Below are 21640 nucleotides of genomic sequence, written 5' to 3' on the forward strand. Positions count from 1 at the left end.
TCTTGAAAATCGTGCGTAAAACATAGGTCAAAATAGCATGCAAAATGCAGTGCCGAAGTCTAAAAAAAAATGAGTTCCTTTGGAAACATTTTCGTATTATTTCGGGAACAGCCCACATTGAAGGTCATGCACTAAAATGGAATAAATAAAGAATCTTTTTCATTTCATTGACCAATTTCCGATAACCTTTTGATGTTTTATGAAAAACAACATCAAAGTCATTTATTGTATCTTAGTCTTTTGAGTCGATCATGACTTTGGCCTCTACTACCATTTTCAAATCCAAAAATAAAATTAAAAATCCATCTCGAAAACTATGAGGGCGATTCGAATGAAATTTGATGGAAAAATCAGATGTGTTTAATCCTCTAAGGACACGAATTTTGAAAAAATCTAATTTACAGAAATTGACTATACACGTAGTTGATTTATCTCCGTTAGTTTCTGAGTATGAATTTTTCAATATTGTCCTTTGAAAATAACGCACTTAATATCAGCATTACAACCAAGTTTACCATCATATTTGTTAGCATAGGTTCGAAGAGAACGAATTCTTTTTTCATTTAGCAATTTGATTCTTGTTGAATTATATTTGAATTCGGAATATATTTCGAGCAGAAGAAAATAACAAACCATTGTTTTGAATTTGTAGATGCATGAATGACGAGTTCTCAAATCAGTGTTCTTTTCAATTTTTGTGTGTCTTTATTGTTTAATCCACTTTGTTATTCAGTTTTTAAGCATGTAGTACACGTTAACTCACTTTTAAATCAGGATCATTTAGCCATAAAAAATAATGTAATGAAATAAATACTTCGAGAGTCAGTCTATATTGCCTTAAACACTTTTATAATCTAAGAAACTCATAAATCATATTCTGGTCACTAGTGCATATAGCATGCAGCAGGACCCTAGTGTTGTTTTGTTCCCATTATGTCCACAATATGATCGATTGATCAGATATCGAAACAGTGAGATTGTTGGCAGTTAATCATTGATTATTGCTCTTTAACGTTTCTTAGACTCAACCTTTTCAAATATTATTAGCAACACAGATTTCCGTGTTATCGACGTGAGTAATTCATGAGTTTTCTAACAGTCCCTGAAGAAACTTTTTATAAAGAATCATGAAATTCAAAAATTCTTCGCCAAAAGGTGTGGCCCTGCACTATGTTTCCTCGTGTTTAGCTTCTAAAATCAGCGTCCCCAAAATAAATTATTTTCGGTTTTGTCAAACTGTTCTGCCTAAAAGTTCTAATGTATGCATGCGCAACGCGCATCATGTATTCGAAGAAGTTGAAATTTATATGGAATAATTCATGTCTCACCCCAATGCTTATAGTGGCTTATACTGGTTTTTGTCGAAATCGGATTAGAAAAACGCGAAACATTGAAATCCTGGGAATTGCCAGTTTGCGAGTGAATACCGTTTTAGAGGTAAGATTTCTACGGAATATTTAATACCTGACTTGAATACCCTTACCGAATTTCATAAATAATAAAAAAAATATCGGTCTAACAAAACTTGAAATATTGAACTTTCGGATTTTTCATTTTTGCACATGAGCAAGGTTCATATGATTGGATTTTTTTGGGATCACTATCGGATTTTTTTGGGATCACTATCGACCTTTAATTCGAAAATATAAAATGAATTTCATCGAAATTGGACGTGCTATAAAAATTGGAATAGTTTTTAAATTGTCGCCTTTCCATCGTTATAAAATATTCCATATGATGGGAGTAAATCGTAAACTACATATTGTCGTTATTTTCAAAATTTTACTATTGAAACTACTTAAATACGCCATTGTCAGTTAATACACTTGGATTAAATCTCAATGCACTTGAAATTTCATTCAAATATTCCAACACTATCTTTCCGTTGTGATTTTCCTGCAATTAAATTCAGTTTTCAATATTTCCAATGATGAACTTGCCATAAATAGTATTAAAGCTTCATCGAGCACATATGCAGAAAGTCCTATCATCAATGAATAAGTTTAACCTATTTTTTTCTCATGATAATTTTTAAAATACTTCAGTAAAACACATAGGACGAATGATCACATTTTTTATTAAAGTTAAATCAAAACGATGACTGATTTATTTATATTCAGTTTCCTTAATTTCCAATATAGGTTATTTGTTAAAGTATACAGTGTTTCACTTTACATACTTTCAGTGTAGATGAAGACAGTCTGGGGATAAATATGTTTTCTGAAAATTTGATAATTTGATGTACAGGGTGTTCCACAATATATTTAAAAAGAAAAACATTATTTTCTCAGTTCGAACCTGGGTTATCGAAAAGTCACTGAAAGTAAATAATGTACTTTATCTTATACTAATTTCCCGAAATTTTCATGAAAATCTATAGGAGCATTCAAGAGTCATGCCGATTGAAAATTACAATAAAAAAATTGAAATACAATGAACAGCCTGTATCTCCCAAAGGATGATTTTTAGGACATATTTCGAAGATTGATTCAGACTCATCAAAATGGCTTGTATCTGAAGTGTAAGTCTATACAGTTATTCGTGGAACACCCTGTAGAGATCGAATTCATTTGGTTCACCCTGTAGGAAGATTTGTTGCGCAATTTATTTTGCACCTTATCACAAACTGAAAGATCTTTATTAATATAATAACTATTTTCCATTCAATGATGCTAATGAGATTATAATACTAGGAGTTTTGTATGATTCATACTGAATATGAATCCGAGAGATGGATCGATGCAGATCAGGATTCAGACAGCTAGAGGCTCTCGGCAATGAAAATTTTAAGTATTTTTTTTTTCTCCTCGAAATACATTATTTCCATATATTGGTTTGGATGGTTAAAAACTATGAAATTTTTTAAAATTTATTCAAATTCAAAATAAGGTGGAAAGATGGAAATATGGACATGTTCATTGCGAACCTTGTATCTTGAACTTCACTATTATATCTATTAAATAATTATGTTCTTGAACATCCATATTAGTGAATGATATGATTAAAACATTCTCACATTAAGCAACTGTGTTTCTCGATACAAGTCTTCGATGGGAAACAGGTATACACTTATCAAAGGAACTACTCCAAGCAGAATTGCAATATCGTTGTTTCGATTTTATTCTGTCAGTAATTTGTATAGGATTGTCCTATTAATTTATGAGAGTTTGTCTCTGAGAAGAAAATATTTATGAAACAACTGTCCAAGTTTTTTGTGACATTGTGCTTGTTCGTTCTATCTCAAGTACTTATCTATAATAACTTCCAGATATCTATTAGATGCTGCTTTTTCTATTGAAGAACAATTGAATTCCTTGAAGGAGATACATAAATGGTTGTGGATTTGCAACTTTTTAGTTATATTATCACTTTGAACGAGGCTAAAGGTCATGAGCTCGCACTTATCTTCTGAATCAAGACACTATTATCTATCCAGACTTGTATTTTCTACAAATATTTTTCTGTTCTGGAGTAGATTTCTTTCCAGGTTTTCCCCCAAATACAACTGCACAACTTATAAGGTGACCTTCGAATACATTTATCTGAGTTATGGAGTTAACGTTTTTCAATGTTAAATCAAGCCCTCAATAAATAAATACTTGACTTGACATGGAAAAACTACTAATCGACTTGAAAGCTTGATTTTCAAGTCAAGTAGCTTGAATATCAAGTCAAGCTGTGAATCCCTACCTGCTTTGAAGATCGGTAATTTGATTGATTCTTTCCACTTGATGAGGTATTTTACTTGTGTTGAAATCAATATTCAGTATATGAATGAGGCTAAGAGGCTCAATTAAATGTAAGTTCACACTTTTTTACTAGTTTGGATAAGAACTCCAACGGAATCCGAAGTCCAATTTTCTCTAAGACTCGAAATTATGACTTCAATTCTTCTCTCATTACAGGTTCAAGAAACAGAGACGAATTTACGGTTTCATTTATAAGAACTAGGCATCGTAATCTTATCAATTGATATAAACATGTCAAATCCATGTTGGTTAAATATGTGTTGAACAAATTGACTCTGATTATATCATCATAATTCATTACCTTTTGATCATTAATTCTTATAATTTATTGAATATATCATTCACTATTTCCCAGTCTTTTGCTTATCTCATTGGTAATATTGGTTCTTTAATTTTTTAGGCAGTTTAGTTCTTTCCTATAGTTTACTTCTGTTCTGATTGATGAAAATAATTAATTATTACCTACTACAAAAATTAATCAAGAAGCTGTCAAGAAGACCCTAGAGCAATTAAAGTGAAACGAATGTGCAATGAAATAAAATCATTGTCATGGATATAAATTAAAGACGAATGCATACCTTTACTCGTACATCAAATAATTACAGAATTAGACAATTGAAAAACGAAATACAACTAAGTCCGACCCTTTTTTGAACATGCCAGCTTAATCTTTCCAAGCTTAAAACAGTTATTTTCAAGTGGAATAATTTTAAGGCTGAATCAGGAATCATTGCCTGAAAATAATTCAAAATAAAATTGTAAAATTTCTAGTCGATTGTGTTGATGCAATGTTTCTTTATGAAGCAAATCCATCGTTGTCCATTAATCCTAATGGCACGTGCAACGTGAGATAAGTAAATTTTGAGTTACATGTCCATTTTAGTAGGTTTAATTACCTACAGCTTGCACGATACAATCTTAATTATAATGGGTTCGATATTCCCTACAGACAAATTTTTTGGGGGAAAAAAGCTATATATTTAATTATATGAATGACTATAAAATACTTCCACTTTCGGAATATCTATAATTTTTTCCCCCAAAACACTTTTGCTTGCTTGATCCAGGGAAGCTTTTATTTCGCCCAAATATCTGTGATTTATGAATTTAGAATCGTATGGGTGGTCTCAAACGATTAAACTTAACTCTTATGGAGAATTGGAGGTCAGAAACGATTCTGCCCGTCCGTACACATTGAACTCGATAACTCAAGAATGAAATGTGCTAGATTTTCAAGATGGATTAATTGTCGAATGTTTCGGTTAAAAAAAAATAAAAAAAAACAGTGATATGTTACGGAGTGGTATGTTTATTTTATTGATAATTCGAAAAATATCAATCCGATTGAACTAAAACTCAAAAATCCGTTGAATGACAGTTAAGCATAGGTTCGGGCCAATTTTTTTTGGATTTTTTTTAATTTCGATTTCTCTGCTTCTATCTGTCAGATTCCACTGAAATTTTGTGTGTATATAAAAGCAATTGATGAATTAGTTGTCCAGAAATTGAGCTATGCAATTTTTGTACGAGAAAAATAATTGAGTTTTTCTAATCGGATACCTAACTCTATAAACCACAGAACATTTTTCGGAGAACAAAGATATTTTTAAAATTAAACAAAGTAATTTTATTGATGCTACCTTTATGGAGGTGTTTTTTTCGAAACAAACTCATGATGGAAATTCGTCCCCCTCAAAACAGAAGTTGACCTGTTTTTTAAATATTCGAAAATTCTGCGTTTGTGGGACCTGGGGTTCAATTTTTCGTTGGGATACGCTGAATAGGTTAAGAGATTATGAGTAGCTTTAGCTAATCTTCGCCTTTTCGGGGCAAATGTATGTACATTTGTTGAATAAAGTCGATTTATTATTATTAATATTGAACTTGATTAGTCCAAAAATCTCATCTGATAACCCTATGACTACTGATGGCATAATATATCGAAAAGGTAGAAATAGAACCTTCGAGGCATATATTGATTATTTTTATATGCTTCTTTTCCTGAAGTAGAATATTCTAAAAAAAGTATGAATTATAAACATTGTATTGACAGAAAAAAAATCTTGATTTGTAATTTTGTGAAAAAATCGATGAATACGAAAGCTTCAGACATTTATCATTTCTTTCAGGTTCAAGTATTAATTTTATAAAGTTCACGGAAGTTATTAGGTGTAAATCCTATCAATACAAATTTATCTCATCCATTCATAACAAATTATCTTTAAATAAATTCATGAGAAAAAATTGCCTTTCACTTTTCCTCACTACATAATATATCGACAGGATTAGAACACCTTCAACATCTGAATTAAATTTTGATTCAACAAACAATGGAACTCAGCAGAAATTCGTGTTATTTTTGATATTTATAAGATGAAAATAGCAACCAAGACGCGTGCCAAATCACCTTGACGAATAATAGTGACGATATATTTGCATTTCATTTAAAATTAATCGAACAGGACATTTTAAAGACAGCATGTTTAAGTTTATACACAATATGATTACTGGGTGGGTATACTGGGTGTATATGAATAGTTGCGAAAAAATTGAGGGGGCGATTCCTTGTCAAAAAATAGGGTGGGTATTTGATTGAAATTTTTTTTTGAGCCGCCCTGCTAAGTTACAGCCTCCTAAAGAGGGAGCCCGAAAAAAGTTTCAATTTGTGAAAAGTTCCTAATTGTTATTTTTTTGACATTTATTTTATATTTAAACCAGTTTTCAATAAAAATCCTGTTGACATTTGCCTATTGGATTAATTTAAGGTCGAAAATAATTCCAGCCCCCACAACTCAGGCTTATTATCTGTTGATAATTTTTTTTCTCAAAAACCGTGAATTTTAGCAAAAAATTACAAAAAACATTAGTCGTTAAGAATTGATCAGTCTATCCAAAATCAATTTGCTTATTGTAAAATATAAATATAGAAAAGTTATTGTGAAACAAGATTGGGGGGTGGCTTTTTCTAGCCCTTGGAATCATAGACGAACACCATCGAAAATTTTTTTCAATGCCTTCTTGTCCGTATAAAATGTCTGCTTAATTTCATTTTCGTGAATTTTTTGGTTTAAAAAAAAAAGAATATTTGCTGAGTTGTCACATCTAAAATAAAGAATTGAAGCACAGGATTTTTTGTTTGAAATATAAGGGAACTCTAGCCGACTCAGTTTGAAGAAGTAGTTATTCGAACTCCTACATAGTTTAAGTCCTCATATGTTTAAGCAAATTTCCACACCACTTTCTAAGTATTGCTTCAGACACGTTACATTTAGATTAAGCTTGGTTATTATAGTGTTCTGCTATGTTATTCTGTATGTGTCAACTTGGCAAAGGAATAACCTTTATTTCTCCAAATGAAAATTAAAAGTTAAATGATTACTCTTGTACGGAGTGAAATAAACAACGATAATAAATGATTGGATACGAATATCTGAGCACAAAAATCTACTGCTAAAATATGACCAATCAAAGAGTAAAGGACTCTGGACATTGTAACAAAGTCTAGACAAAATATGAGTGGGTTCTTCTAAAATTAGCTCAGCTTTTGAAGGATCTAACCGATGCTTCGATTTGATGTATTTGTACATGCTGTTCAAAGTTCTTTCAGGCATAAAAATTCGGAAAGGAAAGAATCAAACCTAGAAAAAATCAGAAATGTGATATAGTATTCCATTCTGATAATCAATCTGCTATTGAAGCACTAAGCTACCATATCATCGATACAAAGTTGATACGGAGCTCCAAAGGAAAATTACTCAATTAGGCTAAAAAATAAGGTCTTTCTAATATAGGTTCCAGGTTATATAAAAAACCAGAGGACATCACACTTGAAAGAGATAGCAAGAACGCCTATCATTGACCCCGAATCTTTCTGTGATATAGGAAAATGCATCTATAAGAGTTTCAAGGAAAGGAAAAAATCAAAAGAAGAATATTCTGGCATAATCTTCTAGGGATGGATCACTCCAAAAAGAGTCTTCGAAATTTTAATACTGCCAGATTAAAAAATTAAGAACATGCTCCAACTCCTCAGTGACCTCCTTACAGGGAACTGCCACCTCAGGAAGAAAGTTATGAGAATAGGATTATCATAAATTGACGAATGCAGATTCTGTGGGGAGGAGTAAGAAACTCTTAAAACTTAGTAATAGAATGCTACGCCATTGAAAGAAATTTTCAGGAGTAAGGATATAACCTCCTTGGTGCCATCCCAGTTACTGAAGTTTATTAGAACTCTGGTACTAGAAGATGTAGATGGTGAGATAGTTCTGATAGGGGCACAATTGTAGACCTTAAGGTTGTGGTACAGGTGACCACTTATCAATAATAAGAAATTCTTACATAGAGTTTCCATCTTGAAAAATCGAATATGAAAAATTTGCAGGTAACACATTCAAAGTGGCCCGTTTAGGATGAAAATTTGGTTTTTTTGCAAGCACGACTCGTTAGATTAAATTTTGTTTAACACAATTGTACAGAGTAATTCGAGACTCTTCATATTAGTTACCTATCCTTCGATACCTCTTCAAGAAACACATCACAATATAAGAAATATACCAAGCAGATAATTTTTATACTTTATGTGGTAGTATAATTTTCGACTTACCTAATCAAATCCAGGAGGGTATCCTGAGTGGTCACATGTCTCATCTTCGGCGCTTCAGTATCATCTTCATACGGTTTTAGTCCAACACCAGGTCTTATGGTCGTCACAAGTATTATACCTAGTATCACCGCACAAATCGTTGTTGCCGAGTAATAAGCTATAGCTCTAAAAGCGATCTTTTTCGATAAACTCAGATCCAAACTTCCGATAGCGGTCACTACCGATGTTATCAATAACGGAATGATCAAGCATTTCAACATCCTCAGAAATATTTCTCCAGGAAAGGCCAGGTACATAACAGACCTCTTGTCCCATTGTCCTGGACCGGTTTGTCTCAGCATAAATCCAAGAAGGCCTCCTCCAACGACACCCAGCACAGTGAGGACTGTTAGAAGATTTCTTCTAAGGAAGCCCGCCATTATGTTCAGCTCAACCTGAAAGAACAAAATCGTTAGAACATCTTAGGAAATCTGCTTGTGTTTTGTATTAGACTGGGTGAAAAGTGATAACACTCTAGTTTTCCCGCTATAAATGTTATTTTGTGTGTTAATTTAATAGGTTCAATCACTGATGCCGAGTCAATTCTCATATTCGATTCTGTCCGTTAGGCTGCTCTTACTCCAGATCTAAAAGGATTATGATATCGAAATTTTCAGGTTGAAGATGGATGCTCCTAATTTTGTTTTTCTGTGTATTTGAAAACTATGAAAAAAAAAGTTTAGCTGATTAATCTTTGGAAACAAAAAATCAGTCAGCAACCGTAGCTCCTTCCTCATTTCGAAAGGAATAAGGGTCTTCGATGCTACCAGCGTGTAAAACGCATCAAACAGTCAATATTAATGGATATAATGGTGATTCGTTAATGGCTTGAGGATTGTCTTTGCTCCATATACGGCAATTCCGCTCATTGACGAAGCCATTCAACCAGAAATATGAGTACTAAACATTATTCTCCGATGAAAATACTCATCTTTGGCTAGTTTCAAATTAGCCAATCAGCAAAAATGCGTCGTAAACGTTGATCATTTGGCTTTAATTCTTGCACGAGCTGTGTGTACAGGTACGTAGACCAAGATTCTTACATAAAATTTTCCACGTAGTGGAAGGACAAAGGCCAACAAGTTGAGAACGGTGACGTATCGATATTTCGGGGTCTTCTTCAACATTTCGCGCCACAGCAGTATATTCTCTTCGGTATGCACATTTATTTGATCAATAACTGTACGAATTTCTTGCACACTAGGTCGATTATGTTGACCATAAAATGGACGAAGTGATCTATGAATTTCGCGAACAGATTTATTTTTTTCAAAGTAAATTTGGAATCATTGTTTTGGCGTTAAACGATGATGAATTGCCAAACCTTACTGAACGGAAATGTCAACACAGTTTGACATTTTCAACTGTCAAAATATAAACAACAACCATCGAAACATCTCATCCAGCTGAAAAAAGATCTGTTATATTTGGAGGAATGTCAAATTCATCAGATTCATAAGGTCAATATCTCTCCATAAAAACACAATTCGAATTACCTAATTGATTGATTTTGTTGGATCATATGTCATTTATCTTTGAGTTAAATTCTAATTATCTGTGAATTGATCGAGTTTCAATTTGAATTCGTAAATTTCTGGATTTGGATAAAAGTAATATAAACATTTAAATGTGAAAATATTGCTGAAGCATCATATGATATATTCAAGACATATACAGGGTGTTTCCAAATTAGACATGAACCTTGAAGGAGTTGTTGATATCACTCATTTGATGTCGATTAAGCGATATTGATAACCGAAAATCAACAGTTTCCGAGATATTTGAATCCTTGTGTTTTTTTTAATTTCTCACTTTACTTCATTTTTCGTCAAGTTTTTCCATGATGACCAAGTTTCATTTGAATTTTGGACTATTTTCATCAGGAAAGGATATGATATCCATGAAAAACCAAACTATGCTGTATTAGATACTGAATAAGAATTAGTATGATTTGAAAGTTTGTATATCAAGAAAAGAATAGTAAATTTCTGATATAAATTTGCCTGCAACTTTCGAATTCCACAATTAATGTATGACAAAATAATTTTAAAAACTTGCCAAATTCCTTCTTCATTTTCTAAAACCATTTCAGCAGATTTTGATTTGAAAGAGGATAGTAATGAGAGAAATATTTTTTATTGCAATTAAACTCAAAATTTGAGTAGGAAATCTATTCATAAATAATGTTTAAAATGACCTTCACTATTCCTTATACAAGCACGTGCCCTATTTTATATTTCTTCAGTTGTTACAATCCACATGAAATTTACTTTTCTCGCTGCTTCGTCACTTCGTCTATTCTAACGAAGTTAGATCCGGACTTCTCACTGGCCACGAAAAAATTATAATCAAATTTGGTCAACGTAGGAAAAAATTACGAAAGAAGAATTAAGGTGAGAAATCTTTAAAAAATCACGAGAACTCGAATATCTCGTAAACTGTTGAGTTTTGGTTATCACTAAATACCTATGGCTCAAACGACAGCAAATGAGTCATACGAACACGTCCTCTAAGGTTCACGTCTAATTTGGTCAAAATAAATTGAACCCATCGTTTGTTTTTTTCCAATAATATACATAATATATCTACATCATTCCATTTTCTGAATTCGAACTAGAAAAAATTAAAATTTTAAAAAAGATTCATGTTCATGATTCATAAGTTCAAAAGAACTCAAATCAATGTATTCGGAACGTAAAATTTGCACACTGATTGGCAGAGAATTTTCATTTTGTTGATCTTTTTTTAACGATTCTACGAGGAAATAATAAACCTTAGTGTAACATTTGCAGTATTTTCTTTTTTATTAATATGTTCATAACTTTCAACTGTAAATTAATGAATGTTAAGAATATTTCACCAAATTGAATTTGGACGTATACTGTATGGAATATATTTTAAAAAAATCCAACTCTATTTGAATTTTCACAATGTATGTATCGGAATGTGGAGAATAAGAATTTGAGTGAAAATAATCGTTTGTTTGCTAAAGGTAAGCCTAGGTTCCTATGTAATATTATGATAGTGTTGATGAATATCTGAATGACAGTAATTGTACTCATTGATTCTTTTTTTTTGTGTTTTTCTCTTCTGTTAATTGATGTTTCATTTAAAATTTGTTCTCTTCAATGTATTCTCAAAGAACATCAAAAAATTACTCGAATTTTCACTAAGGCGATATTCGAAATACTTCCTGTTAAAAACAATATGCCGAAATTATTTCCATTAGTTATCATTTCGAGACCCTAAAATAATGCCATTTCGAATGACACACCCTGAATTTGAATAAGGATCAAATTATTCACTTCACGCACCAAACCAGTCTACATCACTGTCCAATAAATTATCTGTATTGAAATATTCATTACAACGTACGTATTCCTAAACTCCCTGAGGAAGAATAGCTAACAGTGATCACCATAAAAATTATGTTATTTCACCAAATTACCATATTTCCAAGGCTCTTCCGTATTTTTCTATACACGTGGTCACGAGACCAATTTGCATTTAGGACACGTTGTTTTTTCGAGGATGAATGGTTCTGACAAGTTCCCCATTGAGAAAAGATTACTGCAGAAATGAGTCAATTAAATTTTTTCATCTCAAAACAAGGTGGGACTCAGATGCAGTGTTTATGACAACGATTAGTTAGGTAATTTATCAGATGCGAATTGGAGCTATAAATATTCCTGAATTATAATTAATTCGGTCCGAGAAGTGATTCGGACATAATTTATACATGTTGGATATAAATCTAATTTTAATGTCGAAGTGATCCAAAGATACTTCAAGGTTTACTATTGTTGATGAACACGTTGAATTGTTTTTGCTTTCGATCCATTATTTTCAATGATTAAACTTGGAGGACACTAACATTATAACATAGAAATGCTACTCAAACCCTAAATTAAAACACTTTGAGAGAAAATACAGGATGTTTCAATCGGCATGACTCTTGAACGCCTTTATGAATTTTCATGAAAATTTCAGGAAATGAGTAGGTATAAGATGAAGTCCAATATTCACATTTGGTGGTCGATAGCGCAGGCCCGGACTGAGAATATAATATTTTTCATGTTACTTGTTCTAAAACACCTTGCGAAAGCGACAACTCAGGATTCTGGTAGAAACTGTATCTTTATTTGAATGATTGCGATGGTACCAGAAACCCTCAGTGTTAATAAATGTTTGCTGGATCTTCTCAAAATGAAGAGATGTTCTATTATTAGGTGTACAACTTAGCTTGCGCCGTTTTGCAATAGGTGGCTGTAGCGGTAAGTGGTAGTCGAAATAAATAGATCGTAGATGTCATACAATAAGCTAAGGTATTTGTAAACATAACGCCATCGAAATATTAGTCGATTTGTGTCTGGATCATAAAGTTATTCTCGATTGAACATGACCAGCCAAAATCTCGTCATTTGCGAGAGGTTTTAATTTTCGGCTTTAATATAATGAAATCTGCGGCTGAGGCTCATCGAATGCCCTCAAATGCCCAAGGTGAGGCTGCTATTAGTGAAAGAACGTGCCGAGAGTGGTTTCAACGCTTCAAGAGCGGTGATTTTGACGACGAAGACCAGCATGGCGGTGGAAGAGAGAAGCGTTTGTTGTGTTTTGTTTGCAAGGCAAATACGGAAGGGATATCTGCATCGCATTCGGCTGGAGACGAAAAAGGGTTCATTGCGATAATCCCAAGCGCAGAAAATCATGGGGAAATCCAGGCCCTGCTTCTATGTCGACGGTCAAACCGAATATTCACGGTTCTAAAGTCATGCTCAGTGTTTGGTGGGACCAGCTCAGCGTAGTGAATTCTGAGTTGTTGAAACCGATTGAAACAATCACAAGCGATCGATCGATCGATTTGAACGCAATAAATGCGTTTGAGCCGAGCAATGAAAGACGAACGGCCGCAATACAACGGGAGACATGATTAAGTGATTTTACAGCATGATAATGCTCGACCCCATGTTGCGAAAATGGTCAAGACATACTTGGAAACGTTGAAATGGGAAGTCCTACCCCACCCGCCGTATTCTCCAGACGTTGCTCCATCGAATTAATGACACACGGCCTGGCTAACCAGCACTTCCGGTCTTATGAAGAAGTAAAAAATTGGATCGATTCGTCGATCGCTTTAAAACATGACCAGTTTCTTCAACGTAGGATTCGTACGCTGTTCAAAAGATGAGAGAAAGTGGTGGACAGCAATGGACAATATTTTGAATCATAAATGTATAACCAGTTTTTTACAATAAAGCCTCGAATTTCGGAAGAAAACGGCGGAAGCAGAGTTGTACGTCTATGTAGATATTGTAGATAATCCTTTTGATTGCACATGCACTCTTGTATGTAGCGTAAACAATAAGGAAATTGTGTCTGTCAATAGAATAGAAGGAAAAAGCGGTGATTTGGTGAGCGATAATAGTGAACAAATGATAACACAAGCGATCATATGCGTGGTAGTTTGCAGGTGGAAAAATACTGGCAAATATTCTGTCATCTCCCAGGAATAAGAGCTCTGGTACCATATGTGGGTGAAGAGAGAACAATCCTAAATAAATTATTAACTTTAGTGGTCAGTATCCCAAAGACACCCTGTACAGGTTATCCCAAATTCGATGCTCACTGAAAGTTTCTCGAGAACTATAGGACTTAGAGAAAAAATCTTCAAGGACCAATCTCGATTTTTTCGAAATAATAAGATATTAGAAATCAGATCTAAATATCTTCTTCCTGTATGAGACATTCTAAAAATTCTAAAACTCTTTTCAGTAATTTTTATGGTTTATATATGATACTCATAACAGATCATAGACATTGATAACCGTTTTATACATATCGAGTAGAGTTGGTTTTTCAAATCGGACACATGAATATTGGACTTAATCCTATACTACAATATTAGTTAGAAAACGTTGATCCTAAATAAAATATAAAGTAAACTATAAATCCTAACCACGATCAAATAGAAATCTACAGAAAGGAACTTTTGGTTGCTCGATATAAGTGGTACCTATGCAAGAATCCAATTGATGAATTAAAACGAGCTACTAATTTACTAATTTTCTGACCACTTCTTAATATTACCGGTAGCAGATATAGAATTGAATAGAAGACGTGTGATTTTTTTATTTCAAAGTGTAAAATTCTTAACCATCATCTAGTCGATTTTTGATCTGATGATGGTCTTTCAGCTTTATTCAGTGAAATGAGATGAGATGAGGCGAAATGAAGCAAAATATAGTTTTCATATCAGTTGAGAATAATTCCAGAAACAAACAGAATTCACCTTGATCAGTTTTAGATTATGAGACGATAAGTATAGATATTTTTAAAATATTTATAATATTATCAAGCTCTAACATTATGAGTATAGGTATATGAAGATATTTTCAGATCGATTCATAGTCTGCCTTAGAGAATTAAAAAAATTCGATATTCCACAATAGTTTTCGCAGAACTCAATTCATTTTGAAATATACGAATAGCGTATATAATTCAATTACATAATCACTTCCGTTAGTTAAAGTCCATTTAGCACAATTAAAACTTCAAATTATAGAACTGAATAGGTACCCCCTAAAGTGTTGAACTCAAACTGTCAAGTATTCTCATCCTTTTCTTATAATGACTGTGTCAAATTGAAAAACAAATAATTGTAATGGTTCATATGGCGAATTGCCTCTGTTTAAACACCATCAGTCTCGGTGGTTTAAGTCAATTACAGCAAATAAACGTGTTCTTCGCAGATAGACCTTCAGATTTCAGGTCAACTTTATCTCCCGCTAATCAAAACTTGCCAATTAATATTTGAAAACACAGGGAGAGACTCAGAGATTTATTCTAAGATTAATTCTGGATATAAGAATACTACTACACACAATTTCGATCTTAATGTTTAACTTTATTTAAGAAAATTTGTTTTAATGAGCTATACTTCCCATTGAGAGTTTCACAATACAATGAATCTACAATCTACAATCTTTGTGCGAAATTTCGTCGTCACCTGAAACATAGAAAATTCAAGCAGGAGCTAGAAAAATCCTATTATTTCAGTGGCATTATACACCGTGTCCGTAAAGTATGGAACAAATTCATTTTTAGCTAAACAGACCATTTTAAGAAATAATCCTGAAACACGTCGATTTTTTTTTTAAATTTACCGTATTTTAAAATAATAATCTAATATACAGGGTGAATTACTTTCAAGTCATGACGTCAACGTCATTTTTCTTCAAATGGAACACTCCCATTTTGTCTCAATTTTCGAATTACTCTAGCTGAGCTGATTCCAAAATTGTATCACATGTTGATTCCAATTGGTACAGGGTGGACAAAAATACAATATAGTTTTGTATGTGCTCATATTCTGTCTGCTAGACCACAAGTACCAAACATGTTTGGAAACAGCTCATTTTTATTAATCTAAAATGTAAAAAACTACAGGGTGTTACATTCAAACCAATTGCCGCTAGACAATACGTATTTTTGATAATATTGTTAATTAAACTAATAAAGAATGTTACGCGTTACTTTATGAAAACACACAAAACTATTGTATTTTTGTCCACCCTGTTCCAATTGGAATCAACATGTGATACATTTTTGGAATCAGCTCAGCTAGAGTAATCGGAAAATTGAGACAAAATGGGGGTGTTCCATTAAAAAAAAATGGACGGTGACATCATTACTCGAAAGTAATTCACCCTGTATATTAGATTATTATTTTAAAATGCGGTAAATTAAAATAAAAAACCGACGTGTTTCAGGATTATTTCTTAAAATGGACACAGTGTATATAAAACAACAATTTCAACGTTAATGTAAAATTTTGTGTTGATCACGTAACCAGACTTATAGAAAATTCAAGTAGAATATACAAAAACAATTACTTATCCTCTATACAGTTTTATAGACTCCAAGGGCGTCATTGGTTCATGAACAAGAGCTCAAAAGCTCCCAATTTCAAGTTTTTTTCTACGAATTATTGTCATATTTTCTGAACTTCGCTCCATATATTATGCGAGAATGAGATCAACTAGAAAATAAAGCATTAGAGACAAAAATATGAAACTTGAACTTTTGTTAAGCGAGCTTTTCCAATGATCGCTTCTAGGTGATTCATTCTCAGAATGTATTCACGATTTTCCCATCATTTTATAACGATGGTAGAGTAGAAGAGAGATTCTGCGAATGTTTATTATTGGATCCAAAATAACGAGGTATATAGGATATGCCAAGCTTCTCTCCAGTATTTTCCATTTAGCATACAATTCCGCTGTCAACGTGAAAACTTCCAAGAACTGGGTTAATAACAAAATTGAATTTTCTTTATCATGATACTCGGCTTGGCATCCATTAAAATTGGATTCTGCGAATATTGAAAAGCACGATTCGAACGACTGATTGTATTGTCTGTGAAATCATTTTTTTGCGTCTACAGCTCAGATCTACTAACGCCTTTTTATTGAGCGCTCGTTCTCAGAACATATCGCTCTATCATATCAGCACAATATCTGTAATTTTCAAATTTAGAGCTGGGAATGGTTCGACTATCTGATGACGAATCCGTCCTCAAATTCGATTCTGTCCGGCCAGCCTTATATACGATTACGATTTATTAAATCAGAAAAACTTGTGAATAGGTAGCTAGCTCACTTATCGATAAACTTTATACACGTACAAAATTCCAGAGAAATTTGTAAAGTGAGATGGACAGATTAAACTATTTTTTGTTCTAAAGATGTTATTTTTATCTTTCAATGATTGCTACTTTTTTAATGATTGAAAAAACAATATTTAAACAGATCCATATAAAATTATGTATGGAACTTGAAATGTGTATTTCAAATTTCATTCCGATCGAATCTGTTTTTGAGAGTTCTTGTTCGAGAGTTATCGTGTTTACGGACGTACGGACCGACATACATAATGGAATTTGAGGACGGATTCATCATCAGTCCATCAGTGGGTCGAATCTTATCGTTTTAGACTATTTCCTCCAAATTCGAAAATTACAATATGACGAAATGATTTTGTTGATTTATTACACCTACTACGGGACACCCTGTATATTATGTGTTATTTTGATAATTTCCCTCGTAAATTCCAGACGCCATTCGGAATCTAATGAGTTATCACTCTTTTTTACAGGAGCGCTATGAACTTGTGAACTATATTAAGCTGAATGTCATGAATTGATGTCTGAGAGATCCTTAATTGCTGTAAGTGTCTTGGAATAGATTAGTCTGAATTATCTGTGATGCTTTCGTACAGTTCAGTGTTTTGATTGAAGCAGAATTTGAACTTGCAGTTTCACTGCAGTAACATGTGTGTAATCATGCTTTTTTTGCGTTGGACGCAAATCTCCGGTCCAAATTAGCCTAATCAGAAAAAATGAGATGATCATTTGGCTTTAATTCTTGCACGAGCTGTATTTTAAAGGCACGTAAGGCAAGTTTCCATAAATTTTTCCACATAGTCGAAGAACTAAGGCCAACAAGTTGAGAACGGCGACGTATCGACATTTCTGCGTCTTCTTCAACACTTCGTGCTAAGCTACAGCAGCAATATTCTCTTCGGTACGCATATTTCTTTGTCTTGGTGATGGTTTTGAATCGAAAAGAGTAGAATTAATGTGAAATCAATCAATAACTGCACGAATTGTTTGCTCACTAGGCCGATTATGTTGACCGTAAAATGGATTGGCCGTAAGAACTACAGATTTATTTTTTCAAAGTAAATTTCCATGATTCGGAGGCATTGTTTTGGCTTTAAACGATTCATGATGAATTGCCAAACCTTTCTGCACAGAAATGTCAATACATGGTTGACATTCTCTACTGTCAAACCACAGACAACAACCATCAAAACTTATAATGCAGATTATACAACTCATGTTCTGATGACCCAATAGAATCCGTAAATTTCCTATAATTACGGCCTATTGATAAGTGAATATACTGCTTGACGACGTGGTATAATCGTTTTGGTGTTTCGCCTCCTGCCATATTGTGATCATTTCCATAGTAACATTCTTGGACGTTCGTCAAAAAAATAAAAGTCAAGCTCAGTGAAATGTCATTGAATTATCAAAATGCAGTGCTTCAGTTATGGTTATTGAAATTATTCGTTATATAAGCGTAACGAATACCACTAAAGCATATACAATATATTTCGATTATACGAACCTCTTCACTCGACGTAGTTCGCGAAACACCACTCGAGCAGCGCTCTCGTGATGTTTCGCGAACCACGTCTCGTGAATCGGTGTATAATCGAATATTGTCTATGCTCTTGTTATATTATAACTGAATATTTCAACTAGTAGGAAAAATTCTATAAGGCTTCGAATCAAAGAATAAATTATCCAATTGACCGCAAACTTACTTTTACCATACCATAGTATAAGGAATAGTATGCTTTTACATAGTTTTCTTTGAAAACTCCTGATGAGTGACGACAAAGGAGAAGATGCCAGTTTTTTTCCATAGTAAATATTTAACCACCGCATGTATAAAAGAACATTACAAAGTGCGATTACATTTCAATTATCACAAGAGAAATGATTATAAATTTCTACGGAAAGGAGAGATTCAAGGTTGAAAGTAATAATGTGGGCTGTAAGAGTAGAGGAGTTCGAAACTTGTTTCAAAATGCGTGGGCTTTTGTTTATCACGATCAATCTGGCACTATTATGAATAAATTCATATGTACATATTTATATACATTTTACACATATCAATGTGATGTATTAATTTATTGACAATCTTTGAAATGGCAAAGTACTTAAAGAAATAGTGTTAAGGTTGATGACTGTTACAGCCAGCGCTATGAAAAAATGGATATCATGGTCTGTAGAGCACAATTATTCATTAATGTTGAAAAGATTTCTTTCCTTCAAGCATACAAGGACGTACAATCTGATATTATTTATGCCAAAAACAAAATGCTTTGTGTTCATTGTATGTTAATGATATGTATTATGTTTTTCTCTTGATGTGACCGTGATGAATACAGTTCGAGAATCAACTTCTTATCCAATAACATCGCACAGTATTTGAGAGAATCCAAAGGATTTATATGGCTTATTGTTTCTCCCCATCTTTCAGAAAATAACAATGTGAAAAGCACTGACGTGAAGTCAGACGCTTTTTGGCGCTCGATCATTCATCACTTGCGCCCCTATTTAGACCACAGAACTCTATATAGGTACATGTAGTCTGCAAGGGCGCAATTGCCCCGTATGAATGAACAAGCGCTGAAAAGCACCTGACTTCACGTCAGTGCTTTCCACATTTTGTTCGTCATTCTGCTCGAATTTTCTATGGTTGTTTTTTATGCATGGTGTGAATGAATGAGTGCGACAAACTTCAGATGGTGATTTTGCATGAAAAAACAATGACAGCTACTATATATATCTCGTATTCCGATATGCGGAGTGTTGAAGTTTTTCTTGAAAACTCACCATTCATTAATTGATCTGAATCCGGTCAAGATGTTCGAAAAAAATTTGATAGGATTCAATTAAGAAATTAATATTCATCATTGGCGCGTATACAGGTATTGACCTCTCTGTTTTTTAAAAATGGTACGCCACTGAGGCATTCAAGCTTAAAATCATTTTTGAAGTCCTTGTTCAATTTGTAACAAAAAAACTGTCTCATGCTTAACATCTTAACGAGTATTTTTCATTTCTCTTATAAATTATCTATTATAAGATACTTCTTGATAATGCATTAAAGTTATGATGTTTCATTTTTTTGCATAAAAACAGCGCCCCATGGGAAAAAAAGGCAAGAAAGATTTTTCGTCACAAGTAAATAATAGTTATTTATTATACAAGGGAAAAAATTATTAGATTTTAGCTCGAGGTTATGTTGTTTAGCTCTCGGTTTTTTGTCCCCCTCCGCTTCGCGTCGGAAGACAAAAAACCGAGAGCTAAAATCTAATATTTTTCCCGTGTATAATACACTATTTTTTTCTGTGACAGGAAAAACGGCAATTTAGTGAAAGAACATATTATTACAATATATTAAAGTCAGAATGTTATCGATATAAATTTTGAATGTTTAAACTAGTAAGCTGCAAATAGACCTGCGTTGCTAAGGGAAACTTCAAAGTAATCAAATATCTGTCAATTTAATTTTGTGATTTGTTTCAAAAATTGCGAACTCAGTAATAATTGTTTAGTAGTTATTTTGTTGAATAATATAAAGTTAAAAAATGTCTGATTCCGAGTTTTCTCTGACTCCACTGGAGTTGATAGAAGCAGCGCAAGTAGCGTCACGAAAATTATTGCCAGCTAAATCGCGGAAAATTTACGAAACCGCGTATTCAAGATTTATGGAATGAAAAATGAAAAAGACATGCAGTTCTTTCTCGGAGACAGTGTTATTAGCTTATTTTTCGGAATTGGCACAACAACAAAAGCCATCAATAGTGTGGTCGAATTATTATTATTCCTTTATCTATATGTAGATGAATATATATCCGGGAAAAAAGTACTCACTTTTTTCCCGGAGAAAAAAGTAATTTCGTGAAAAGTCATATTTTGTTACTTGTCAACAGAGATAAAATGTCGAATTTTTTTCCCGTCACGGAAAAAAAATACGATTTTTTTTTTCATTTCACTTTTTTATTCTTAATAATCGAAACATTTACCTGCAATGCCGGAATTAGAAGAGGAAAATTTTATCTCGAACGATTCATAAGATCTTTTACTGAAAATAACAAAAAAAAATCTTTTTCCGTTATATTTTCATTCGTTGCATCTAATAAAAATGCAAATGGTTGTTGTTTGTGGAATGGAAATTGATAAGAACTAATTTCCAATAATTTACTATGAATTAATTTGAATGATTAATCTTTGTATTATAAAAACTATGTCATTCAATGTTGTTTGAAAGTGAAAAAACTGGTAGGTGCTCCATTAAAAATTACGTTGTTATAGTTAGAGGAATATTATAATAAGCGAGATGTTATGCATAACAAAATAGTAATCTTTAAAGATTAGTTTTTCTAATCAGCCAATTTTTTCACCTATAAAATGCGGAAATCTATCGGCAAAAGCAATCATATCAAACACGATGTAACTAGAACGACAGAAGGTTCTAACCTAAAAGGGAACGAGAGAGTAAATCAAAGGAAGTGTTTAATAAAAATAAATTATTAATGGAAACAGTTTAAAATGATCCTAGTAGGGATCTCCTATTCTATCTACAAAAACTAATTAGCAAATCTTATT

General features: G+C 32.9%; 1 protein-coding gene across 1 annotated transcript in view; it reads right to left on the reverse strand.

Annotated features, from left to right (window-relative positions):
- The window catches only part of LOC123682857 (excitatory amino acid transporter 1), a 58257-nt gene that overhangs the window by 16954 nt on the left and 19663 nt on the right, over window positions 1–21640 (reverse strand). Inside the window, exon 2 of the mRNA XM_045621663.1 lies at window positions 8356–8789. Coding sequence (XP_045477619.1) covers window positions 8356–8774 — 419 coding nt within the window. The 5' untranslated portion in view covers window positions 8775–8789. The remainder of the gene's footprint in view (window positions 1–8355; window positions 8790–21640) is intronic.

Source organism: Harmonia axyridis, chromosome 1 (assembly GCF_914767665.1).
Source record: "Harmonia axyridis chromosome 1, icHarAxyr1.1, whole genome shotgun sequence".
Taxonomy (NCBI): Eukaryota; Metazoa; Arthropoda; class Insecta; order Coleoptera; family Coccinellidae; genus Harmonia; species Harmonia axyridis.